Here is a 27,985-nt window from a genome sequence, read left to right on the forward strand (position 1 = left end):
ATGGCACATACATGGTGTATCCCACCTCGGAGGGGAGTAGGTACAGCTTACAAGTAGTGAGGAGGTCTTCCTTTTGTCTCTAAAAACTCTTTGCTTTTCTGCTGTGGCACAGGCTTTGAAGGTTGCTTCATTCACATCTCGTTGCATTTACTACCTTATCGCGGCGCCCGCGGCCCAAACTTGAGGCCTTGCGCCTTTTCTCCATCGTTTTCCTGCCTGCCCTACAATGTGCTTGTCAGGTCAGAGGCTAATTAATCGCAGTTCTATTTCCTGAGTCCTAAGTCCTAGTCTCCAGGCTCCACCTCCCTCTGCCATTTTGCTTGAGTATCTCTGGAGTCTCTGCCCTGTGCACACCTCGAAAACTGCGCCCTCTTTCTACAGCCCCTTCTTCTTCCACTCCAGCTCATACTACCCGGCAGTGCCCACTGCCCACTTGCCAAACCCGCCCGCTTTGCGACAGTTTATGCCTACTTTGGCCAAATCTAGCTGTTGGTCTCTTGGGTTGTTGCCCATTTCGCCTGGTTTGCAGTTCAAACCCATTTCAGCCATGCTTCATGCGTTTTAATGCAGTTCAAACCCATTTCAGCCATGCTTCAAGCTCTGGAGTTGCCGCTCAGTTGGCCAAATTTGCATGTTGATGTTCTGTACAGCCATGCGTTTCTTGGCGATGGTTTAAGCTGTTGGACATGGCCTTCTTTGTAGTTTGATGCCATTTGGAAACAGCCCCTTATTATTGGGTTGTCGCCCATTCGGCCCAATCTTTATTCTTTTCTACCTTAAATCCATGGCCAAACTGCCTTCTTCCGAAAACAGCCCATTTTGCGAGCAGTCCATGACTTCATGTCTTCTGCTGTTTTAGGTCTCACTAAATTTGTAACTCATAGCATCTTAGTCATAGATTAAAGCAGTTTTAGCCATGGTTTAAGCTATTAAGCTGTCGCCCCGCTTAAGCAAAATTACAATCAGCCGTAATCTAGGGCCTTTTCAGCCATGGTTGATTCTTGACCAAAGTGCCCAAATCTTTTGATGTTTTGCAAGATGGTTTTTAAATCCAAGATTAAGCTGGTTGCCTTGCTGGGTCTGGCCTTATCTTTTCTTTCCCTTGCAACACACGTTTTTCTTGCTCGCTACTCAGTGTGGAAGCTGGTGGGTGCACCTTCAGACCTGCAGGCATTCATGGTTAGCTGGCCCATCTCAGAAGACATTTCCAGGATGGTGAGTATGCCCTTTGAGCAAATTTTGAGATTTCAACCAGTCATCATTATCTTCACACACATACACACATGTGTGATCAGCATACTCCGGGTAAAATAGCCTCCATTTTTTTGCAAGGTTGCAGTAAATTTCAGCGTGAAGAAACAAATTCATTTCCAATTTTCGGATTGCAATTTTCGTAGTTCCCCTATTATAAGTATATTGGAAACCCTCAATTTGAATCTTCCAACACAAAAAATGGTTTATATATGGAAGTGTGTTTAACGGCCTTTATAATCTTTATTTCTTTACAGACACCCAGCTTGGAGAAAGTTTGGCAGCCCATAAATGCCCTGAAGCCTCTACGCCCATTTGCTTCACCAAGAGCACCTTTTCCAGGTACATGCTTTTTGTTTGTATCACTCCTTCTGAAGGTTGATTCTAAACAACCCTTCAATATAACATTTGAAAGGAACCAAGATGACCATAATGCAAAACATTGGGTTATTTGACCAGTAGTTGCTTACTCCTGAGAGTCTTAGAGATGTATGAAAGCTTGCTATAACTTGAAGATTTCAAACTAGCATCTCATGCCTGAACCTCCTTAGCTAGGAAGTTTGGGAAGTGTGCTGCTTGCTTGGCATCCTAATCTGGCCTGAGGCTACACAAAGGATCCGGTTTATCAGGTTTCAGAGTTCCACATGTAGAACCTTCTAAATAGCGGACCTCTTAATTGCTTTCAATGGCTAAGTAACCGAACACTAGGTGCCAAGGAACTAGTGCTTGCAGGTTTTAGAGGTGGAGAAAGATACAGGAGGTTCTAAAGAAGGCAAGGCAAGACCTGTAGAATCCTTTTGAAGTCTTTGTCCTAGTTGTGACTGGTTGGTTTGGGGGGTTTTTCTAATATAATTAAACACTATGGCCACAGCCTAAAAACATTATGTGAAAGACTTTGTGCTAGTTGTGGCTGTCGGAATGAGCAGCGGAAGTGAGACAAACAATTGAGAGAGAAGCGCTGTATAAACTCTGCTATATACACAATATCCGATACAACCTAGTGTGGGGGCAAGTGTGGTATATATACAAGAAGGGGCAGCCAGTCGGCCAATGGGAACTGGGCTGACAGCCCCTGTGGAAGCCCACGACTACGCCCGTCCCAATCGGCCAGCAAAATGCCTAGTCGGCTGGCCCACGACCAGCACCACCTAGTCAGCCATGACTAGGCCTGGCCGGCCAGCAACAGTCAGGCCCTCTTGGCAGCAATCTACTACAACCGACTAGGGAAAAAGAAAACAGCCCCCACGTAAGGAATAAAATGGACAATGGGGAAAAATGGAGAAACACTCATTTGGGCAGGCACACACACAACTCTGGTCCTCACTCCCCATAGTGTAATATGGTACACACGAGATGATTGCTCACACCTCTCGGCTCCTGGATGTGGAACCAACCCCAGTGAGGTGGAGTGCCGACGGAGCATTTGCTAAGGTAGAGGCTTCGTGAAGAGGTCCGCCGCATTGTCTCCGTTGAACAAAAGACTAGCAAGATGTCACCAGCCAAAATCTTCTCACGAACAAAATGATATTGTATCTCTATTTGCTTGGCCTGGGCATGGAAGAACGGGTTTCGAGCAATAGCTTTACAGCTTTGGTTGTCGCACTGGATGACCGTGGGTTCCTTTTGTGCAAACCCAATCTCGCCAAGTAACCTCCGTAGCCACACCACCTCGCAAGCAGCACCACAAGCAGACTGATACTGTCTCAGTGGAAGACAAGGCAATAGTTGGCTGCCTTTTACTGCTCCAAGAAATCGCTCCTCAGCCAAGGTTAAAGCCGTATCTTGAAGCTGATCTCATCGTGTCGGGATCTCCTCCCTGTAAACGAAAGGGCAGCTATCACGGAAAATCTTATCAATCGTGAAAACTGAAAATACATATAAGCATGCCAAGCAAAAAGAGATGACAAATGTAACTATATGGCCCTCCTAGCTCTATTTCACATAATGAAATCCATGCCCGGACACCAGACAGGTGGAAGAAGACATGGGGACAGGGTCCATAAGGATTGATTAAGAAAAAGCACCATTCTTGGTCAAAAAGAAGGAAAAAGCAAAAAGTCACATAGGGTTGGCCACGAGCTAAGGGCACCATTGGAAAGAGGAGACTAAGCCGGACCAAAAAGCTAAAAATTGCTTTCTCAAAAACCAACTCTAGGGCCAAAAAGCAAGGCCCTGAAGTTGTAAAAGCACAAATCAAGAACTTTGACTATTATTATTAATAATATTTAACAAAAAGGCAAAAGCGAAGCAAAAGCATCACTTTTTGTCAAAAAGCAAGGCTTTCCCAAGTGTAAAAGAAGCATGAGCCTCTCTTTAGCGTCAAGTTGAAGAAGAACCTCTTCATCGCGTTGCCATCTTCGTTCAAGCGTGGAGATTATCTTCATCCTCATCATCTATGAACCAAATCATGGAGTTTTTCATCGCTACTCGTTGATTTCAGAGCGCCTCCAGCAACTATAGTGCCACTATCACCATCTTTCCGTGCGACTGTACGGATCCGTACAACTGAAACAAGTTTTATATCAGTTTTCTTGCCAGAAAGAGCTTCTCTAAGGTTTTTATGATCAACAAGGATATAGGAATTGTGGAGATTTTTCATGGGATGAGCGAGTGGATTTTGAGCTTGGACGTGGAACTTGGGCATAGAGCTTGGACATGGAACATGAAGCTTGGACATGGAAGCTTGAACTTGAGCATAGATATGAAGCACTTGGACATAGAGCTTGGGCATGAAACTTGAACATGAACATGGAATACAAAACTTAGACATGGAGCACGGATTTTGGACTGGGATTTGGACTTGGACTTGGATTTAGACTTGGCCTTGGACTTGGATTTGGATTTATTGGACTTCGGATCCATTGGATTAGGATATTGGATCTGGTACTAGCTCGGTGAGAGAAACTTGTGGGTCATCCCGGTGGTATGCTCGGCATCAGAGATCTTGTGCGTCGACATCAACATCGACTTGGATATCCTACACTGGTATATTTGTTTGTTTTGTATTCATTGATTGTATTGATCTTGGCCAGCATGCCCGTGGATTGTTCCTGAATAAATTCTTGAAAGGGAGCGGGGCTTGTTCTCCCCTCAATGTGGTGTATTGTGCAAGATCCCCGTTCCCTTCTCTCTCCCCTCTCTCTTTATATTTTTATCTTTTGGACACGTGGTTGAGTCTGTCATTGCACGCCCCGCTGGGCTTACAACAAATCTGCACAGAACACCACACTAGGGGCAAGAAGATGGACTGACCCCTTCCCTTAATGGTTAGATTACCAATAAGGAGTCTACTTCCAAATACAACTTCACGGGTGCCCAAGGATTCTCCCATGGCTAGCACCTATCTCTTCCAGTACAAGTATAAAAACAAGAATACATTACATAAACTAAATTTGCTGACAATTCTTAGCACAAGTGAGCATTTCTGGCATCAAGCACATGCAGGACAACTATGGATAGTCCATAGCACTCACATCAGCCCGGGACAACTCAACATCATCGTCTTCTTCCTGTTTGGCTCATAGAGTAAGTTGACCAGCCCTTAGTAGCCACAGAAGAAATCGGCCAGCAGCTGCACATAAGTCAGAAGATCTTCAAACAGTAGAGGATCTGTCCCCACCCTTCAACCAGCTCTTCCTCCTGTTTATATGTCTTGGCCAGCAGCTTTTCAGACCTGTAAATAGCCGGCCAGCAGTAGGAGAACTTGCAAACACAGTCGGCCAGTCTTCTATTGATACCTAGTAGGCTTGTGTCGTGATAGATGGCTGCACAGCAGCACAGCAGGCTGTAAAATAGAGAGAAAACCAGTTGACCACTCCATTCATACCAGAGAAGCATGCGCCCAGCCCTAACTGGGGTTCTCTCTCAATAATAGAGTCCCACCGCCAGAAATAGCTTTGATGGGTGCTTTTTAGGTCCAGAAGAGGGCGCCTACTTGAAGGAGACCCAAAAATTGTCCAGTGCCCAGCTTTTGGTTGCTACGTGTATTAAATAAGTCATGCCAATGTTTACTTACTTATAAGTTGTCCTGTCATTTATAAGTGAGTGTGAACCACCTGCACTAATAATTATTAGCATGTGAATGTATAAAGCTATAAATTGAGTTTTTGGGAATACATACCACTTGCAAAACACAAGTAGAACTGTAGACCACCTGTTAGTCCCAAATAGGTGTGCACACACGTTCCCAGGATGCCTAGGTGGGCCCGGTCCCATGGACAACGCAGGCAGAAATCTCAGACATTGTCCAGGCCATAGTTGCATTCCGTACTGGTATGGATTGGTTCAGTCCGTAGTACGTACAACACGGTTTGTATGGATCCATACGTTCCGTACGGCGTACGGAATTTGACGTGGACATTTTAAAAAAAAATCCCTAACCTGTCGCTTTTGCATCGCGTAGAGTTCAGTACCTTTTTTTATTATCATTTTTGCTCGTGTTTTGGGTCGCCGTCGCGTTTTCGTACCTGCATCATATTGTGCGCTCCCGGATCCGGTACCAACACTCGTCTGCTCTCCAGTACTAGGGGTTGCTAAGCCTTATTACTTAAGGTGCTCCTCTCTCTCTCTCTCTATATATATATATATCTCTCTCTCTCCTTAATGGATGTGAATAGATGCAATGAGATGTGAATGGATGTGAATGTGATGTGATGTAAATAGATGTGAATGGATGTGATGTAAATAGATGTGAATGGATGTGATGTGATGTGAATGGGGATAGATGTGAATGGATGAGATGAGATGTGATATGGATGTGATGTGAATCGGGATAGATGTGAATGGATGAGATGTGATGTGAAGTGATGTGGATCGGGGTAGATGTGAATGGATGAGATGAGATGTGAAGTGATGTGATATGGATATGGGTAGATGAGAATAGATGAGATGAGACGTGAATGGATGTGATGTGATGAGGATAGAGGTGGATAGATGTGATGAGATGTAATATGATGTGATTAGATGAGAATAGATGAGATGAGATGTGAATGGATGTGATGAGATGTAATATGATGTGATTAGATGAGAATAGATGAGATGAGACGTGAATGGATGTGATGTGATGAGGATAGAGGTGGATAGATGTGATGAGATGTAATATGATGTGATTAGATGAGAATGGATGAAGGACGATGGGAATACATATGATTGGATGTGGATTAAGCAAAGTGAATTAATTTAAGAAGAATGTGGAATAATGGGAAATGATGTGGAACGATGTGAAAAGATGAGAGTTCATTAGAAATTGTATTTATGACCTGTTTTATGCCAAGAATGCTAAGAAGGATTTTGACCATCTCTGAAAATAGAGGGAATGATTGGAAAAAAAATAAAAATATATAATTAATAGAGGTAATTTCTGAAAATAGAGGACTTAGGGAATGATTGAAAATAGAGGGAATTCTTGAAAATTGAGAGAATTTTTGAAAATTGAAATTTCTTGAATTGGAAAAAATGATTAATGTGTGTTGAAATTAACTTATTAAGGGTAGGATTAGTTTGATTAAGGGTTGAGAGAGAGAGAGAGAGAGAGAATCTGTGTGTCATCAATGATCATTCATGAGAGAGAGAGTCTAGAGAGTACTAAGGAGAGAGAGAGAGAGAGAGAGAGAGAGAGAGAAGAGAGTGAAAGTCACTAGCCACAATCTATTGCGGTCATTGATTCATATTTGATGCAGGTTACTTATTAGGGTTTCTAGGTATGTGGTACTTACAACGAGCTTGACCATGGCTTTGCACCTACGCGCAGAAGGCACAAGCTTGTCCTTGGATGCGGCTTGTATGCGTAGTGATGGCTTGCTCGTGGATGCCTATTGGACGCCTAGCGTTGGCTGGCTATGATTGCCGCCTGTATGGCCCAATGCCTACATGGACCAGCCAGCCTGGTTGCGAATGCGGCTCATCCTTTTGGGCTTGGATTGGTGGACATATTAGCTGCCTTGGCTGGCTGCCCCTAAAAGCCATTGTCCTAGCACGTCCATCTCTCATACCTAGGGTGTGAGGCATTGCCCACCCCCACCCTTCCGTGCATCTTGTCTCGCTGCACCTGACCAAATGAGAGAATTTGGTGCGATACCTACAACCTCCTATATTCAAGTTCCATAACCGCTCTGATACTAGTGTTACATGATGTGAAACCACATAGGAGCGAGGCCTAAGGCTCACCTCCTAGTCATAGAGTCAGTTTGAACCATAGTCACAGAGAATGGGCATTTTTAGACTCGGGAATGTTGGGGATTGCAACATCTGTCACCATTTGGCCACCTAATTGGTCCACCCGTGCTGTCTCATCATGTATGTACATTGGAGTGGTGGCTATGGCAATTGTATATGCTGGGGATTGATGCCATTCATGTGATATTGTGGACTTGGCTTTCCGTTGGGACTTGTGCCTCTGTGTACATGCTTAGAAATGCTTGGTGGATTGGTGTTCAATTGGGTGTGGAATCTCGTGTACTTACTTGGAGCAGGTCTATTTTGGTACAGTCTCATGAACCAGGATTGTCCATACCAATGCTACATTGCATAGTCTCTTTATGTACTTGCTTGCAATTGAAATTGCATGCTGTTTTCATGCTTGCTTGACAAATGTGTAGTTTTGGGTAAGGGGACGTCCACTCGTGAACCGTGCGTGTGAAAATGTCTGTTGACGTGGTTATGTGGCATGTGACAAGGTGGTAAGTATTGGTCATAAACCTAGCCTTAGGAGTTAACACTAATTTATAAGGGAGTGTGTATACATTAAGTTTGGGCAACGAAAACTCACCTATAAATTATGACCATGTCCACCGCCCATATCTTATCCCTTTTGTATAAAGGGAGTAACTAGCCACGTGTCCTTTCTACCTTGCACCACATAGCATCCACATGACACCTAGAGTGGACAACTCACCACCTCACTCTTCTCTCTCTCTAGAAGTAGGTGCCTGTCAAATCCCCATAGGATCACCTCGTAGAACGCTTCTGGTACAAGACCCGAAACCTGCAAACGAACCAAACAAACGTGAAGGGGGTGCATGCGTGACTCACCTCCCAACTTTGACAACCGTGGGTAAGCCCACAAGTCTTGGTTGTACCCACCAACCACGACCTGCGCTAACTAGATGGACGAACCGACCAAACTCTATCTCGTGGCGTCCCGTACCGCCACGAAGCTACCCTCGTGAGGCTCGGCTGCATAAAGCACGTGCACGGTTGTACTAGATCCAGGCTCCTGACCATAGAGCCCTCACAAAGACACGCGAGACACTATGAAATAATGACTAACCTTGGCCACCCTTTTATAGGCTCTTGGCCGTTTATCGGACGTCCACACTTGGGTGTCCGCTCGTCCATACTAGGGTGCCCGCCCGTTAGTCTATCCCTAACTTAGCTCGCCAATCAGCCTGCCTAGCTCCAAGCTTCCCCAAACCTCGAAGCTAGTGTTGTGTGCATGTAGCACACGGTAGATACACACTGTGCACATGACATACTCCCCTTCCTCTAAGAGCTCACTCCTGAGCTTACTTAAAAGCCAGGGTAATCTCTCCGAAGAGTAGTCAAGGTCTCCCATGTAGCGTCCTCCTCAACACGATCCTTCCACTTAATCTTGTATTCCGTGATAAGTGTATAACGCAATCTTCTTTCACGAAATCCAAGAATCTTTTCAGGCTCGTATGGAACAAATGTCATGTCCTCAACATCTATAATTTCTTGAGGAGTAACTAACTTGTCTGTTCCACCCAGTTCTTCCTTAAGTCTACTGACATGAAATACAAGATGAACTTTCACATGAGAAGGCAAATCCAATTCATATGCGACTGAACCAATCCGTCGTGTAATACGAAATGGTTCACATTATCTAGGGAATAATTTCGGAGATCGACTCGTCCATAAAGTTTCGAAATCTTTCGGAACTCGCAAATACACTATCGTTCCTTCAGAGAACTCTCTGGGTGAACGATGTCTATTAGAATAAAATCTGACTCGGTCTTGAGCACTGCTAATAGATACCTTCGCAACTTGTAACATTTCTTGCATATCTTGCAAAAAATTACGTGTTGCATCATGCTGAAGTCCTGAGAATCCCACTGTAACATGTGATCTAGGTTGAAAACCATACATAAGCATGAAAGGACTAAAACCTATACTTGTATGCTTAGTACTATTATATGCAAATTCTAACATAGAAAGATAATCCTCCCATGAACTATGTCGTTTGGATATATATGCTCGAAGCTTATCTTCCAAAATCTGATGCACTCTTTCAGTCTGGCCATCAGATTGAGGATGATCTAAGGAACTCAAATTCAAAGTTGTTTCCAACTTCTCAGAAACAAGCCTCCAAAAGTCACTTGTAAACATAGAGTCCCTATCACTGACTATGTCCTGTGGTAACTCGTAAAGTCTAAACAATTGCTTGATAAACTGCCGTGCTAATTGTGTAGCTATAATGGTCTTCCGTGTCAGTAAAAATCTAGCCATTTCTGTCAAGCGATCTACCACAATCCAAATCGAATCGTGGCCTTGACTGGTTCTTGGCAATCCGGTAATAAAATCCATGGAAATACTTTCCCATTTATTACCTGGGATTTGCAAAGGATGCAATAGCCCAGCCTATTTAAAGCGTTAGCTTTATTTGCTTGACAAACTTGACACTTGAGAACATAATCTTCTACATACTCTTTCATCTTTGGCCAATAAAAAGTGTGTTTCACTAACGATCATGCCCTGTGTACACTAGGGTGTCCAGTAGAAGGGGCGTCGTGACACTCCTTAAGAATCTTGGACCTAATGTCCGGGATCTGTGGTACACAAATTTTGTCATTATGGAATAGTAAACCATTTCGAATCATGCATGACCTCCTGCAGCCTGAATGGTAGACTGCTCTATCACTGAGTCTTGGTCAATCAATGAGGTCCCGTCTTGGATCTTCTGCCAAAATGGACCAAAATAACTATCAGTCTTGCAAAGCCCTCTCAATGACTGAAATAAGTCAGTAGAAATCTCGGTGAACGACAAAGTATTCACCTTTCTAATTCGACTAAGTGCATCTGCGACACTATTCATGGACCCTTTTCTATAACGAATCTCAAAATCAAAATCTTCTATTAATTCAGCCCATCGAGCTTTCCTTCCTCTCAAATCATCGGCATCACACACATACTTGATTGAGTGATGATCAGTCAATACCACAAACTCGGAGCCATATAAATAATGTCTCTAAACCTTGAGAGCGTGAATCACAACATAAAGCTCCTTCTCAAAGGTTGGCCAACGAAATTGAGTGTCGCCTAGCTTTTTACTCTCGAAAGCAGCAGGTCTACCATCTTGAAATAGAGCAGCCCCGATTGCATAGTCACTGGCATCAGTTTCAAGAACATAAGGCCGACTAAGATCAGGTAATGCTAAGATAGGTGCTTCCTTGACTTTATCTTTCAAAAGTTTGAAGGCCATATCCAAATCGTTATTCCAAGTGATAGGCTGATTCGATTTACGTCCACGACCTTTCAACAAGTCGATCATCGGTAGTGTGAGCTGAGAGTACTCCTGCACAAATTTCCGAAGAAAAACAATAAAACTAAGAAAAGAACGAAGTTGTTTCACTGTCTGCAGCATAGGCCAGGCGAGAACCTTCTGAACCTGGTTATAGTCAATGCTCAATCCATCTGTAGTGATCTAGTGTTCCAAGTAAATGATGTCTGTCATGAAAAACTCACATTTACTTAATTTAGCATACAGTCGATTCTGTCTTAAAATAGTTAAGACAATCGTGAGGTGTCTAACGTGATTCTCAAGAGTACGACTATATATCAAAATATCATCCAGGAACACAACCACAAATTTTTCCAAATGTTCACGAAAAAGATCGTTCATCATTTGCTGGAAAGTGACTGGAGCATTGGTTAACCCTAAAGGTAATACGAGAAACTCGTAATGGCCATACCTAGTCCGAAAGGCGGTTCTTCGACATGTCTTTCATGAATACGTATCTGGTGATAGCCAGTACGTAAATCTATCTTTGTGAAATACTTCGCTCCGGCTAACCGGTCAATCAGGTCATCTGATTTAGGGAGAGGATAACGGTTCTTAATTGTCAGCTTGTTTAATCTCTTGTAATCTATACACATTCTCCAGGTGTTGTCCTTCTTTCTCCTAAGCAACACAGGTGCGCCAAGGTGATTTAGTTGGACGGATCTGGTCCATCCTCAAATAATCTTCGAGTTGTTTGGCCAACTCATCTTCCTCAGCTTGGCTCATCCTGTAAGGTGGAATACTAACAGGGTGAGCACCAGGGACCAGGTCAATACGATGATCTACTGCTCTTTCAGGTGGTAAGCTTGATGGTTGTTCCTTAGGAAATACATCTTGAAACAAATTAAGTATCTTCTTTAATTTTTTGCTTTCAAAAACACTCAATTGATTGACATCCATACAAGGTATGAGAACTGAAGAAAGTGGAATCAAGACACAATGGAAAGTAGTATACAAGGAAGAATCCATTATATTACCAAAATCAACTGTATGTACAAGAGGTCCCTGAGAGAGATGTATACAATTACCTAAGATACTATACTGGGTGTTCCTATGTTCAAAAGAAAAAATATGACTAGACCAATCTATCTGGACTTGAAGAGTCTTAAACCACTCAATCCCTAATAACAAGTCTACATGCTCTAGGTGCATAATATAGCATTCCAGAGTATCTTCGTAGTCCTGAATCCGAATCGGTAGTATCTCCACCTCTCGATCCCATACTTGCCGACCCGCAGGTAGGCGTACCTCATAGGTATGATCGCTGGGTGTTGTGTCAAGACCCAATTTCTGCACAAGTTTTTAATTAACAAAATTGTGTGAGCTGCGATCTAGAAGAATGTGGATTCTATGGCCATTCACTTCTCCATAAACTCGGAGAAGATCATGCACGCCAAGTTAGCTGCCTTTGGCTTGGGTCCTGCGTTGGTCTTTGCACCCTTTTGCTTCGGGCACTCGTTACGCATATGTCCTTTTTCTTCGCAAATGAAGGAACGTCCCTCCTTCTTGAGCTTCAAAGCCTTAAGGAGATGTTTTTTCTTTGCTGGGGTCGAAGTAGAATTCAATGAAGGTTGGTCCGAAGACTTTCCTTCTGTCGTGCTAGCCATCGGTGCGGAGAACTTCCTTTTGTGCTTGTTCCCCTGCCTGGTCACGGGTTTAGACTTGGAAGAGACCATTGTATCATCATAGATACGAGCGGAATGTATGACCTCGTCCAAAGTTTTGCATTTGTTTTTAACATGTAAATGGTACGAGTCGGGTAAACCGGCTACGAAGAAACCCAAAAGAGTGGTGGAATCCATCTTCGTAGCTTTCATCTGCAAGTCCCTAAATTTCTGGAGGTAGAAACATAAGTGAGGTTCTACGAGGTCATGGTCAAAGTAGCAAACCGAGCAACAATATCATAGTCATCCTCTTTCTTAAGGAACTTTTTCTTGAAGACTTCTTCGAATTGTGCCCAAGTCGTTGGTTTAGGGTTGAGTTCTTTCCACCAAAGCAAAGCTTTACCTGAGAGGAAACCTGCTGCTAACTGGATCTTTTTGCCATCGTTATATGGATGAAACTGAAAATGGACTTGCCACTTATGTAGCCAAGTGTCCACGATCTCTTTGGTACGCTGCTTTTGCTCGCCCCTAAACTGTTCGGGAGTAATATTGGGGCCTAAAGCAGATACCAAAGTATCCATACCCGAAAGAGTAGATAGGGCAGTGATCAACAAAGAGATGGAGTTTTGTAAAGCCTGCATCTATGCGGCGATTTGTGCTTGATGTTCCGAGGAAGAAGCTTCGAGAGCAACTGTAAACTCTTGGAAATTTAATTTTGAAACAAAATCGTCGAAAAGATCGCCATCGGTGGCTTCCGTAGCCGGTAGGTCTTCACGTTCGAGAATGGGCACCAACTTGGATTCTTGGGTTGACATCTTGAAGAGGGCAAGAGGAGAGAAAATATTTATCTTGCACAAGGAGAGTGCTAGAGAGCTTGAGAGCTTGAGAGATGTGTGGCAAGAGCCCCGCTTAAGGGGAATATATAGGCTTCCCCAAAAGCTAACATAGCTTTTGCTTTTGTGTTTTTTTTTGCATAATAATAATAATAATAATAATAATAATAATAATAATAATTATATATATATATATATATATATATATATATATCTATATTTTTTGGTTTTCTTTAAAAAAAACACTTAACAAAGCAATACTTGGGTTTTTTAAACCCTTAAGTGTAGGTTCAAAACGCTAAAGCAAGGCGTGGGATTTTCTTTTAAAAAGAAAACGTAATCTAAAAAAACCCACCACCCCTCGCATGCTTTTTTTCCACGCTTTCTTTGCAGCAACCTAGCGCCGCTTGCCTGCGTATACCACCTTCATACGACTGGTATCCGCATACACGTGTCTGCATACGACTGGAGTTTGATGCCCGACATTGTAGAGCCCATCACTTGCCACGCAACTGGGCCAACTGCTGTCTGCGTATGCTGCCTGCGTGTACCAGCGCGCTTGCATATAGTTTGCGCACCTGCGCTTGCCTGCGTATACCACCTGCATACGACTGGTACCCGCATACACGTGTCTGCATACGACTGGAGTTTGATGCCCGACACTGTAGAGCCCATCACCTGCCACGCAACTGGGCCAACTGCTGTCTGCGTATGCCGCCTGGGTGTACCAGCGCGCTTGCATATAGTTTGCGCACCTGTGCTTGCCTACGCATACTGGTGACGCCTGCGCCTGGTTGCGTGTACAGGCTACTAGCGTGAACGTGCTAGCCTGCCTACACTAACCAGTCCGGCTGTGCATACAAGCTTCTTCACACAAGCTTCACACAAGCTTTTCTTTCTCTCTCTTTATGAACAGCCGACAGGCTTTTTCTTCTTTTATCTCTCTTCAAAGTGTTCATAGAGTTGCAAGAAACACATCTAGCCTTCTTCTTTGCACAACAAACAACCCATACTAGACCAAAACCTTCTTCATGGGTTCTTACGATGCAAAAGCAACATGCTGAACTTGAAAAACAATAGTATACACAGAAAAACAGCAATCTTCTTGAACTCGTACCTTTTCTTAGACCTCTTCTTCTTTACCTACCGACTTACTCGTTCTCGAGGCTTGCTCTGATACCACTGTCAAATCCCCATAGGGTCACCTCGTAGAACGCTCCTGGTACAAGACTCGAAACCTGCAAACAAACCAAACAAACCAAACAAACAGGAAGGGGGTTGCGGGCCTGACTTACCTCCCAACCTTGACAGCCGTGGCAACACAAGTCTTGGCTGTCCCCACCGAGCCACGAGCTGAGCTAACTAGATGGACGTACCGACCAATCTCTACCTTGTGACGTCCCACCCATACCGCCACGAAGCTACCCTCGTGGGCCTCGAGACTGCTGCCGGCCTCGACTGCATAAAGCAGGTGCACGTTTGTACTAGATCCAGGCTCTTGACCATAGAGCTCTCACAAAGACACGCGAGACTCCATGAACTAATGACTAACCTTGGCCACCCTTTTATAGGTTCTTGGCCGGTCATCGGGCGTCCACACTTGGGCGCCCACCCGTCCATACTAGGGTGCCCGTCCGTTAGGCTATCCCTAACTCAGCTCGCCAATCAGCCTGCCTAGCTCCAAGCTTCCCCAAACCTCGAAGCTAGTCTTGTGTGCGTGTAGCACACGGTAGATACACACTATGCACATGACAACGCCTCCTTCATGAGGCCTTTTGGGCTGTATTTTCTGCACTTTCTCCTCTCCCAAGAGTGTTTCCAGGTGCTAATTACTCTCCTACACACTCCCAATGACTGAAATTCACCAGAGCAGCCCTCGTTCTTGCTATAATTTTTGGTCTTTTTGCTGAAAACCCTAATTTCAGCCCTCCTTTTTCAAGTTGAACCGTAGGGGAAGCTTTCCCAGGGTTCCCTTCATCTCTTGAAGACTTTTGTCTCGCGAAGAATAGGCACAAATCGAAAATTTCAACACTCCAAGCACTTCCATCACGAAGACTTACTTGTCATCGACTCTACTTACAATTGGTAAGCTTTTATGCTTAAATATGGAAGCAAGTAGCAGGAGGGGGGGACCGGATTACAAGATCACGTACCTCCTGTAGTGCGCTCTTTTCCTACGTGCTTTCTTTCAGGTTGTCGCTACCATGTGTTGGTGGAACAATAGAGAGCAAGTGGTAGGGAACGTGGCCACTTGAGAGGGTAGTGTGAGTTGCAAGTATACACCGACAACCACTTGTTTGCAATATTGTATTCATATACATTGGTATGGAAATCTGGTCAGAAATGCCCATGACACTATGTACTTGATTCTCCCAAGATCAATATACTTCATTTGAGGGAGGGGCCGGCCGTTCCGGCTCATTGTGTGTCTCTTGTCAGCAAATTACTTCTTGTATTGAGCATGTGTCCATGAAATCTTAGTGTATTGATTAGCATTGTGTTCAACCAAGTTACAGTCATAGGGAATGGCCATTCTCAATCTTTTCCATCCCCGTTCCCCGTCCCCCTTTCGCATCCCATTTGACTATGGATTGAACTCACCCCCGAGTTGGAGGCTATAGGTACATCTTGGGCAGAGCCCCCCACGGTAAGACTTGGCTTCCCATACCACCAAGCCACACCCTACAGGTGTCGGTGGTGAGCCCCCCGATGGGCTATGCGCTCCGAGTCCGACTCGATGATCATAATAACAATAGCTTCCACCCGTGTGGGCTAGATTATCTCCTATTGGGCGCTTGCTTCACCTGGCCCTTGGCCCAGGCGCTAGTATGAACCTGTCCTGGACATAACAACAGTCATTCAAAAGAAAAGGGCTGATTGCTTACTCTAGAATGTTGAGACGTAGTCCCTCATAGGCTTCCAAAGATGGCATGAGAGGCATGTTGTAAGGTGCAAAGACCAGAAAGTAAAAATTCTTGATCTCAAGATGGGTGATGGATAACAAACAGTGGTGTATCGGACGGAAGCCCTTCAAAGTGGAGGTTTTTCTTCAAATGCAATGCCTAATAGAAAAGACAAATGGCTCCAAGTATGCCCATTACATCTCACAAGTCAGTCCTGGCACGAAAGTCTATTTGTTGCTTAGAAAGGACAGAAGACACCTAGCTACTTGACTGAACTGGTCACAAAACATGCCATCTGCACAATGGTAACCTTTTGCTTAGGTTCTCATCACCTCAGATCCAAGGTTGGGTGCTGGCTTGGGAAATTGGAGTCACGTAAGACCTGTCAGATGTGTTGCTGTGGAGTAAGAGACAGAGCAAAATATCCTCTTAAAGTGGCCTTCATATGCTCTCATTCATGTGCGCTCTACGTTTTTGAGAACATGGATGACACCCATCTCTTCCTCTCACAAGCAGGAAAGACTCTTGCCATCGCCGCCTTGCTCACAGACGAGCCCCAAGGCCAAGAAACACTTTAAAGCATAACTCCCAGCTATTCCTCTGGTCACTGAATTTTTTCTGTACTGTTGTGAGTAGGTTTCATAGCTTGTCTTCCACCTCATGAGGTTAATATGACTCTCTCTCTCTCTCTCTCTCTCGCTCTCTCCCCGCCCCCCCCCCCCCCCTCCCCTTTCCTTGGCTAGAAAAGCAAATGCAGGCTAATGGTAAACCATACCATGTTTTAAACTTTTGGTTGAAGGGAATTACTGACAGTCGAGTTCATATAATGTTTTCTCCGCTCTCTTTCTTTGGCACTGCCAACCATTATGAAATGTTGAAAACAGTGGATGCAATTAGGGCAAGGTGAGCCTTATGAGCTGACAGTTGAACTGCTGTCATATCACTATTAACAGGCCCTACTAAGGCTAACAATGGCTTCTTGTTTGTGCGAATCAAAGGAGGGTTTCATGACATTCGATCATCAGTAAGATTCATTAAATCATACACATAGCTTGTTTTTTCTTTTGTTGCCTCCGCTTCATCTTGTATTTGTGAGTTTGTTAATGCACAAATGCTGTTCCAAATATGGCAGATTTGTGATGTTGTGGTTGTTGCTCGACTCTTAAACGTAACCCTTGTGATGCCAGAGCTTCAAGAACTTGCCATTGCAAAAGGGATAAGGTTGGTAATTGGCTTGTTTTGATTGACGTCTTAGCCAGATGGTGCAGTCATCTGAAAACTTGATTTGCTTTGCAGCTCAAAGTTCAAAGAATTTGGCTATATCTATGATGAAGAACACTTTATATCTGCCCTTGCAAATGATGTGCCCATCCTAAAGAATCTCCCTAAGCAATTCAAAATGGTCAAGCAGGAGAAGATGATGACACTAAAATCTCCTCCATCAAGGGCCTCAACAAATTTCTATTTCAAGGAAGTTTTACCAGACTTGAAGATGCGAGGAGTACTCGGCCTTATCATATCTGGAGGTGGTTGTTTACAGGTACAAAATGATAACATCATGAAACATGCCTTAATGGTAACTATGGGAATTGTAATATGTATTGTGAGGAGGGGTTCTGAGTTGTTTGTTAACATGCACTTTTGTTATGATAAGATATAACATGAGGGTAACGTCTTACTGAAAGGGGATTCTATGTGAGGATCACAGGAAAAAGCGCACAGCTATAATTTTTCAAGAGTATGTATCGCCAGGTATTATTGGTGATAGCATAGGTCATACTCAATTCTCATACATAAGGTAATACCAACCATGGAAGATGCCATCTAGAGATTGGGAACCCTACATCGGATGTTGATTTTTAATGGGCTGTAGACATAGCTGTTTTCCCGAGATCTATGGAAAGCCATAAGAGTCGTTGGAAATACGCTACAGTGTTTTCATGCAGGCAGTTGCATATGGATAGCAGGTGCCATGTAATATTTTTTAAAGTTGTATGGAGAGTCTTCAAGAACCGTGTCAGCACTGTACTATGTTGCATGATCAAATCTTTACCTCCATCTGCAAGTTCATTATAGTACTCTACAGCCATATCAGATGGAACATAAGAAAGTAGATGCATCTGTACAATAAACAGCAACCACATATACACCACCAACAGGAAGAACACCTGTGCCACAAGATATAAATGAGAATGTACACCTTGTACAGCAAATCAGAGAACAATACGGTCTGGAGGAGGGTTGTGCTGTACGAACATCATTGTATGGACATAAGGCAATGATCATCCAAAATAGGCACATAACAGACGCAAAGTAGAGAAATGGTGGCGATGATACTTTTTTCCATTAAGTTTTTATAAAAATGCCCATTGAAGTCATCCTCTCAAAAACTCCCATGTAATGGTAGATGTGGACGCCTTTAAGAACCGGTTGACATCTGTATCTAGAAGCCCACGACTTTTTTCATGCCCAAAATCTGTGATGTCCACCATATATGTAAGATCCCTCCTGAAGCTTACGAATGGTATGTAAAACCTTCACATTTACCAAGTAAAAAGCTAGATAGAGAAAATAATCTTAGAGAGAAAAAGTTTAGTTTTGAAAATCCATCTGAATGGAAAATTTTCTTTTAGTCTCAAAAACTCATGTGAAAATAGAGCTCATTTGGACCTTGAACATGATTTTTTTTTCCCAAGAAAAAGATCCTTCTATTAGTTTCCAAGAAAAACAACCATAATGGCGAAGTACAAACTTGGCTCCACATGGGTAGCGAGAGTCAAGAAATATAAAAGCGGGAGGATGCTCTTCTCCTCCGACTGGCCACTCTAGGAGAAGAACAGGACCGTGACTCTCAAGAAGGCCTCCTGATGCTCTTGCATGTGATCTGAACCACCCTCAAGCTTCTCCCTTTGTCCATAGAGGGTATGAATGATCTTAAGCTAGATGCTCTAGATGAACTCTGCTGGTGGGGTGAGGGTGCCTTCAATGGCTTCGATGCATTGAGCTCTCTAGATATGCCATGCAACAATACTGCGGCAAGTCTCCCATCTCTGGCTACGACCTAGAGTCTAGTGATCGGTAGATAGAGTTGGGATTTGCACTGCTGAAATACGAAGGTGAGAGACGCGAAGGGCCTCCCTCATATGACATGATGGCCTCAACCTCGGTGACCCAAGCAACTGTGCCCCACGTAACAATGCAGGAGGGGGCCTAGTCCATAGTGATAATGTAGAGAATCCGCTACCAGCCCCACCAATCCTTTGGGCAATCCCAAAGACAATGACGCTGGGACTCCTAGGGATGGCCACACCTCGAATAGGCTGCTAGCCTACCTCCAATGGCCAGCCAAGTGCCATCTACCAAGTTCTGATGTGCAAGTTGCCACAAAAAGAGAGCGATCTTTTGTGGCCAAAAACTATCCCACAACCTCTTCCAGAAATCTGGAGGGAGGCCTTGGGATTGCTATTGTCATGGTGCTGCTAGAGCAATCTCATTCTCTGGCATGTGAATCCTTCAGCCCAGTCGTGCGGTGTAGGCAAAAAAGGGGGTACCAAGAGTCTCCTTCCTGTCATTTGGATCATGCCATGTCCACTCCCCCGGGTCCCATTGGAGATCCATGAGAGGACGGCCCACCCAAATCCACAAACGTCAAAATCTCTATCTGGCCACCCTGGCCGGTGGAGGGTCTATGTGCCATTCATGTGCATGGAAAGGAGGTGATGTACCACATGGTGGCGAGAAGAACCTTGTTTGCCACCACGACCCATCTAGCTAGCGATTGCCTAGCTAAACTTCAGTATAAGAGCTTCTTCCGAATGCTCAAAAGAAGAGGGGCTAGTTGCTGGGAAGATATCGATGCCCACTTAGCATCCAAGATAACGAATTGGAGTGCTCCTCGGGATCCATCGAAAAGCCTCAACTGTCGCGATGCCAAGTTGGGGCGGACGATAAGCCAATCCAAAATCCACATGACTTGTGCTCGTTGATCTGCTCTATTGCCTCAACAAATCTCTAGAGGTTTCCCTCATCTTCGGATAGGTATGTTGGTTGCTGTGTCATGGATGAACATTGAATCAAGGAGCTCCTCCTGCGCGTGGGTAGGAAAACGGAGTCCCTCGAGCCCTGTATCTTGAGCAGAGAGAAAACTACTCATGGCCTTGGCTACAAATAGAAAAAGATAAGGTGCCAGTCGTCGACAATCCTGTCGGACCGAACGAGAAAGTGGAAATATGTCCCCTCTAGGTCTTTGAATAAGAACCTAGTTATGTGAAGCCAAGTAGAGTCCAGAAACACCTCGGACCCACTCCTGCATATCGTCCCCTCCTAAAAGCCCCACTCCACTCTGTCATAGGTCTTCTCAAAATCAAGGAGGAGAATAATAAGATCGTGCTGCCTGAACTTGGCCAAAGCGGTCGCCTCCTGAAAAGTACAGATGCTGTCTAGGATGCTTAGATTCTAGACGAAACCCGTCTACGTCCCATGGATCAAATCGGGGAGGAAGGGCTGTAGTCGCCAGTTGATAGCCTTGGCTAGAATTTTGTAGGCGGTCCCTAGTGTCACCATTTGGCCACCCAATTCCACCCGTGCTCTCTTATCATGTATGTACATTGGACTGGTGTCCATGGCAGTTGTATATGCCGGGGTTTGATGCCACTCATGTGATACTGTGGACTTGGCTTCCCGTTGGGACTTGTGTCTTCGTGTACATGCCCGGAAATGCTTGGTGGATTGGTGTTCCATTGGATCTGGTATCGCGTGTACTTGCCTGGAGCACGTCTATTTTGGTATAGTCTCATGAACGGGGATTGTCCATACCAATGCTGCAGTGCATAGCATCCTTATAAGCTTGCTTGCAATGGAAATTGCATGCTGTTTTCATGCTTGCTTGACTAATGTGTAGTTCTGGGTAAGGGGACGTTCGCCCGCGAATTGTGCGTGTGAAACTATCTGCTGACATGGTTATGTGGCATGTGATAGGTGGTAAGTATTGGTCATAAACTTGGCCTTAGGAGTAAGCACTAATTTATAAGTGTGTGTACACACTTCATTAAGTTTTGGGTGACCAAAACTCACTTATAAATTATGACCAGCCCGGTGTTCACACACACTGATGTCCCAAGGTGGACATAACCCAATGTCCACCGCTGAAAACCCTAATTTCAGTCCTCCTTTCTCAAGTTGAACCACAGGGGAAGCTTTCCCAAGGTTCCCTTCATTCTCTTGAAGACTTTTGTCGCGCGAAGAAATGCGACAAATCGAAGATCTCTTCGTTCCAAGGACTTCCATCGCGAAGACTTCCGCTATCATAGACTCTACTTGCAATTGGTAAGCTTAAATGCTTAAATATGGAAGCAAGTAGCAAGAGGGAGGAACCGGATCACAAGATCACATACCCTGTGTAGTGTTCTCTTGTCCTACGTGCTCTCTTGCAGATTGTTGCTACCACTTGTTTGCAACACTGTATTCATATGCATTGGTATGGAAATCTGGTCAGAAATGCCCATGACACTATGTTGCTACCATGTGTTGGTGGAACAATAGAGAGCAGATGGTAGGGAACATGGGCACTTGAGAGGGTATTGTGAGTTGCAAGTCTATATCGACAACCACTTGTTTGCAACACTGTATTCATATGCATTGGTATGGAAATCTGGTCAGAAATGCCCATGACACTATGTACTTGATTCTCCCAAGATCAATATACTTTATTTGAGGGAGGGGTCGGCCGTTCCGGCTCATTGTGTGTCTTGTCAATTCAACAATTTACTTTTTGTATTTGAGCAAGTTTCCATCAAATCTTAGTGTATTTTGGCATGGAGCTGATTGACAAAGTCCTCGTTGGTAGCTTTGCTCCCCAAAGAGACCAACTGCTTCTAAATGGTTATGAACTCCATAACAAAATCCTTGATGTTAGCAGTATCAGCAATCTTTAGGTTGGAGAGCTGATTCTCCAAGGCTACCTTTTGAGTAGAGTTCTCATGGTGATACCTCCTCTGGATGGTATCCCACGATTTTTCTGCAGTTTCCTCATCATTATCATCAAATTGGCGAAGATAAAGGCTTGAGCCCTTGCATCTTCTTCTCCTACTGGATAAAAAAGGGGAAATAAAATGGAGATTAAATGCTAGAGATGACATGTCCAAAAGAGGTAAGGTGCTAGAGGGCAGCCCTGTCGGACCAAGCGAGAAAGTGGAAATCTGTCTCCTCTAGCTCCCTTAATAAGGACCTAATTGTGTGAAGCCGAGTAGAGTCCCAAGATAGATGGTGCAGGGCCTCCTGAAAGGGAAAGCTGTCCTGGTGGAGAGGTTTGGAACAAGCCTATTGCTTGGACTAGTGTTGAGCAGATGTTTAGGGATGATTTCCTCCAGGTGGTGGATGAGTATGATGTAGAATCGAGGTTTACAGAGCTGGATATGAAGACCATGTCCTTTGACACCTTTTTGCACAAGTTTACAGAGATGTTGGTGAAAGCAACACATATGGACGTGGTCACCTTGCTTGGTTTTTTTATACGGGGATCATCCCCCATCACAAGCTGCAAGTGAGGTACAATAATTGCAAAACACTTGAGGATGCTATCTGTTTTGCAAAGATTTATGAAGAAACAATTGCCAACAAGAGTAAGAAGAGTGTTTCTCAATAGCAAAAAAGCTCAGGCAACGATGAACCAGAATCCAAACGTAAATGAAAGTTGAGGTTTGTGGGCTCCAAAACATTTGGGAGGGTTGTGCTTTACTTGTGGCCAGACAAGCCATTGGAAAGGGAGTTGTCCTCAAGCACAGAAAAAATAGGAGCCTAATGGAGCTCACTTGACCGAGATTACAGGTAACCCTAATATTACTTCCATTCATACCACTAGTTCCTGTCCACCACAGGGACTATCCATGATTTGCCATGTCCACGGTAGGAGTAGAAACTGTGGTCCAAGCACAAACCATCAGAAGTGCACGGCACATCTTACTCTCATATAATAAAAAGGCATCACTTATATAGTGATAATTGTTGTTATAAATAGCTAACTTGCCATGGATAGCCAGGAGCCTAGTTTATTAGTTTTGAACCTTGGCCCACTATATTTGCCTCCTATCTCCTAATCTGAGGGTCCCCTAACCATGTTGGGTTAGGCTCGCTAATCCGAGGATTAGCTCTAGGTTCATAACATTGTTGAAGCCTTATGATGTTGGACCCATCTTTGCAAGAGGTTTTGGATCAGTAGCAGCCTGAAGTGGTTGAGGAAGCATAAGTAATTGAGATAGAGCAGATTCTTCTTTACAAGTGGAAGCATGGTTCCGGTCGAAGACTCAGATAATTCTACACCAAGTTCAAGGACTGAGGCACTGACGAAGGCCTTGTGGCGCATTACATGATCATACCAGCCGCATGGATGAGTGAAGGAACATAGAGAGGTTACTGGTGATGATGTTGTCACACACGATCAGAAGTAAGCCATCAGTATCACATGACATTATACATGCAGACTAAGCCATCAGTACCACATCACATCTATAACCAGTGCGGGGTGGCCCCACTGGTTATAGATGCCTGTTTTGCTGTCACTTACATTCAGCATGTATACACTCTTGACAAAGACCGGTATCACGATTGGCCAGGTCAGGGTATCCTCCCACCGCCTTCGGGGGGTAGAGACCGACTGAGCCGGGTATACCTCATGGGAGAAGAGGATATGAAGAGTATGTACCACGGGAGAGGTAGAGGATGAGGCACACTATATGTTTAACTTCCTGACCTACTATGAGATATGGGCCTTTTCCGGTAGGGATTCGCCCCGCTTACATGGGTTATACATTATGAGTATCAAAGATGCTTGGGCATGTACTCGATGGAGCTCAGACGACCTAGGGATGTAGTACTGAAGCAGCACGTAGAGAGACATGCCCACACCTCGACAGGACACCTCTCAGAGAGCCATCACAGATTTCTTTGCGGTACAGACATCCACATCAAACTACACCACCCATACCGGTCCAAAGGACTACAACCCTCCATCCGAGAGAGGAAAATCCAGGAGATTCTATGCCGTTATGACATGCTTCCTTCACAGGCCTGGCATTCCCTCTGCCATGAGATCAGATCTAGCCGAGGCAGGTATCGTCATTAGCTGATCATGGCATATCTGACTCTACACATGATCAGTTACTGATTACATGTACATACACTAGTGTTAGATGTTTTCTCTTTACTTTTTCTTTCAGTTTGCCATGGCTTAGTATATCCATAGTACCATGGTCATAGATGCCTGGGGGGTCTTTCGTTGTCATTAATATTACTTTCTTTCTTTATTTCTCTCTTTACCCTATCTTTTAAATTTTTAACTTTGAAATTACAGACTTTATTCTTTGTTAAACAGCTTTGACTGATTTTTGATGCAGGCTATTTTGCCAGCTAATCTGGTCGAATATCAAAGGCTTCGATGTAGGGTTGCTTTTGAAGCCCTTCAATTCCGGCCTGAGGTCAAGGAGCTGGGTTTTCGAATGGTTCAGAGGTGATGTAACAAAGTGGGCTGAGTGATGATGGTTCTTTCTCAATTTAAGACCTTTACAGTGATGCCTGTAAAATGGAGGTTTAAGCCAGGTTTCTTTTGCGGTGATAGCGCAGGTTGCAGGCTTTAGGTCAACCTTACTTGGCTTTCCACACAGGGTTGGAGCTAGAGGCCCTTGCATATCATGGCTGTGGAGAGCGATACCAGGTTGCAATTGAGCTTGAAAATGAACTAACTTCTTCCTCTCAGAGATTCTTGGTTGAGAAAAGCTCAAGTTCTGTTTTTTTGTACATAGGATGTTCACACACAATTGATTAGATATAGGCGTGCTTTGATGATAAAGAAAGGGGTCGTTAAAGGAGAAGTAGATGTGGAGTCGGAGTTGCAGAGAAAGAACGGGTCTTGCCCTCTTATGCCAGAAGAGGTGAGTGGACTCTACACAAGAACAAACTGCTGCTTACACGACATTTTTAAGGACTCCGGTTTTCTTACTTTTTGCATGCTCGAGACAGGTGGGTGTCCTGCTCCGTGCATTGGGTTATGGACCGCACACTCGGATTTATATATCAGGAGTGGAAATTTTTGGTGGGCAGCGTGTACTAGTTCCCTTGCGCGCCATGTTTAGCAACTTAGAAGATCGTTTGACGCTCACAACTGAGGAGGAAAGGGCAGCATTGTTTGGACCTGAAAAACCTCTACCTACGTCACCACCTCCACATCTCATCATCGGCATTGAAAAAGAAAGGCTTGAATCATGGGCGAAGGCTGGTCCTCGACCACGACCACTTCCACCTCCCCCAGGCAGACAGAAGTTTTCTCATGAAGTGGAAGGTTGGTGGGGCTGGGTAGGTGATGTGTCTAAGGAACCTGATCCCACCCCATATGATCTTAGAGAACGAGGACATAGACTGCTGTGGGCTGCATTGGATTACATCGTGTGTGTGGAAGGAAGTGCATTTTTCCCTGGTTTTGAGCGGGACAGGAATGGTTTACCGAGCTTTGCAAGCTTGGTAATGGGTCATCGACTGTATAAATCAGCTGCTTCCAAAACATACCGCCCTAACAGGTACTTATTTTGTCTTATATGGGGTTTCTTTTGTGTGGGTGGGGTTTACTTTTGTTTTTTTCTTGAGTAGATCCTTAGGTAGTAGCAACTTGAGTGCCCACCTGAAAGCGTCTGGTCTCCCACCCAAAGGCGGTACAATTATGGCCACAAATGGCCCAGATGCCGCTGGGGAGCCTGTGTGGATTTGAATTCAGGACCTTCCCCTTCCCAGTCACACACCCACATGGTTAAGCTACACACCCATTGGCAGGGGTGGGGGGGAGGTGGGCGGGGGGCGGGATTTAGTTGTGAGCATTAAGCTTTAGCTTTAATCAATACTTGTGAGCATTAAGCTTTAGCTTTAATCAATACTTTTCAATCAACAACTGGTCAGGAAGGTTATTGTGGAGCTTCTGGAGGGAATAGGCGAGCAGCTTTATCATCCAAATCGAAGCTGGATGGTTTCTGTGCGACGGCATTTTCAGGAAACACTGGGAAAGGACGGCTTGACTGCATCATTGCACAATACAAAGCCACTATCATTTCTTTCACATCCACTTCCAGAATGTATGTGCCGAGTGGTGCCAGAAATTAAAAAAACCTTGAAAAAGCATACAGTAAAGCAAGAACCGGGGAGCCTGAACGTGTTTGGTGAGGACATTTGTCCTGGTTGGATACAAGAAGATAGTACATCTATGAATAAGGGTCAGGCAGATACGAATGACGGATACTTGGATGGTCAGCCCGAGGAAGAACTTTTGGGGCTAGCCTTGCCGCCAGACTTACTGTCAGCTAAAGAACCGGCGATTGTAGAGCTAGAGAAGACAGTACAGGACGCTAACACACAGGATGTTGATGAGGAAGCTGAACCAGATGACTAGGAGCGTCAATTCTTATCGTCATAGATTCTGAGATATGCAGTGGATCGGTTTTGTTCTTGCAATTTCTACTCTAGATTCAGATTCTGCAAGGTATTTCAAATTTGCATCAGTACCTTCATTAGGAGTCATTCCTCGTGAATGTGTGTAGTTGTGCGTCCATGTGTCGGTGTGTAGGTAGGGGAAGTTGGATGCATGCGCATGCACATTGGTGGGTTGTATGCACACGCGTTTTTGTCTGGGTTTGCAGATGTGAATGGGCATGCATGCACATGTACGTGTGGGTGCGTGCATACTTGCACATGCATGTGTGCATGTTGCATGGGTATGTTTTTGGAATTGAAACGTTGAGTTTTAAATTTTATACAGTGACTTCATTTTGGTTGCAGAAATTTTCTTCACATATATCCCAGTTGTATTGGAAAACTGGCCGAGTAGTGGCACCAAATAGGTTCGGGAAGCAGGTTCAATCAATCACTAAAAGAGTATACATCATGTTTGCGAAGAAAAGGCAGTCAGAATCCTCACTTGGCTGCTCCAACATGTTTTTATTTTTTGTTCGAGAAGCTGCATGTCCTTAGCCTTTCTATACTGATTTTTGGAAGTGGGTCCGCTTCTTTTGAGAGTGCTGATTTATCCTTTTGCTATATTCGGACCCTAGGGTAGGGTCTGAACGAGAGATCCTTTAGCAAGATTTCTAGGGTACATATGTGTGGCTCACCGGGAGCTTTAAATACCATTTACACCAATGCAAAACCCCTATGGGATCAATTTGTAATCTCAGACACTCAAGGGAAGGAAATTTGTGCCTTCACTTTACAGTCATCATTATCTGGGATGCATGTTCTAGTTTGCATGAGCACATGTATATATTTATATGATTTATCTGCATAGTGCTCACTGGGGGTTGAAGACATTTCTTTTAAACTGAGGCTACTATAGAAAAAATTCTGTACTGTTATTTTGAGAGCTGCTCTTATCATGATTGCAAGACCATGTAGTATAATGATTCCATACCTGGTCTGCATCTTTCCAAGGAGGCCCTGGTTTGTGGTTTTACATTGTCAGTGCTTGTGTAAAATTGATATGAGAGCCTTGATTAACGGCTCTGGCCTTGATAGGAGTGAAAGCCAGGTTATGTTACTGTTTTTGACAGTGTCATATAATTACTGTAAACTGTTTGGGAGATTGAACGTGGTGTACCTACATACATTTTGGCTACTGTTAGGCGCACGATGGTCCGCCATACAGCCTTGTATGAATCGCCCTCTAAAAGACTCAATCTAGATAGAAAGGAATGGACAGGATGATAGCTCATAACCAGCTATTCAAAGACCAAAAGCAGGCATGCTAATAACATAAAATGCCTCCGGGAGTAACCAACCCAGATGGTTAGTAACATTAAAGGGATTGGGAAACTTACTGTATCAGTGTACAACCAACAACTCAAATGTCCA

General features: G+C 44.2%; 1 protein-coding gene across 4 annotated transcripts; it reads left to right on the top strand.

Annotated features, from left to right (window-relative positions):
• On the top strand, positions 1-27,676 carry LOC147634541 (protein EMBRYO SAC DEVELOPMENT ARREST 30-like). Of its 4 annotated transcripts, XM_086803620.1 has the most exons (12): positions 347-1,215; positions 1,340-1,411; positions 1,509-1,593; positions 17,059-17,129; positions 17,238-17,326; positions 17,402-17,645; positions 24,496-24,608; positions 24,722-24,812; positions 24,901-25,029; positions 25,118-25,671; positions 26,045-26,621; positions 26,918-27,594. In XM_086803620.1, the coding sequence occupies exons 5-11, from the start codon at positions 17,286-17,288 to the stop codon at positions 26,529-26,531; spliced, it is 1,659 nt and encodes a 552-aa protein (XP_086659746.1). In that variant the 5' UTR covers positions 347-1,215; positions 1,340-1,411; positions 1,509-1,593; positions 17,059-17,129; positions 17,238-17,285; the 3' UTR covers positions 26,532-26,621; positions 26,918-27,594. The 4 variants fall into 4 exon arrangements, with proteins under 4 accessions (XP_086659744.1, XP_086659747.1, XP_086659745.1 ...); XM_086803618.1 differs by lacking the exon at positions 1,340-1,411 and having other exon boundaries at positions 1-1,215; positions 26,918-27,676; XM_086803621.1 differs by lacking the exon at positions 1,340-1,411 and having other exon boundaries at positions 1-1,215; positions 26,049-26,621; positions 26,918-27,676.
• Positions 27,677-27,985: the final 309 nt, after the last annotated feature.

The sequence above is a fragment of the Cibotium barometz genome, chromosome 10, assembly GCF_041138505.1.
Source record: "Cibotium barometz isolate CiBa-2024 chromosome 10, ASM4113850v1, whole genome shotgun sequence".
Classification (NCBI taxonomy): Eukaryota; Viridiplantae; Streptophyta; class Polypodiopsida; order Cyatheales; family Cibotiaceae; genus Cibotium; species Cibotium barometz.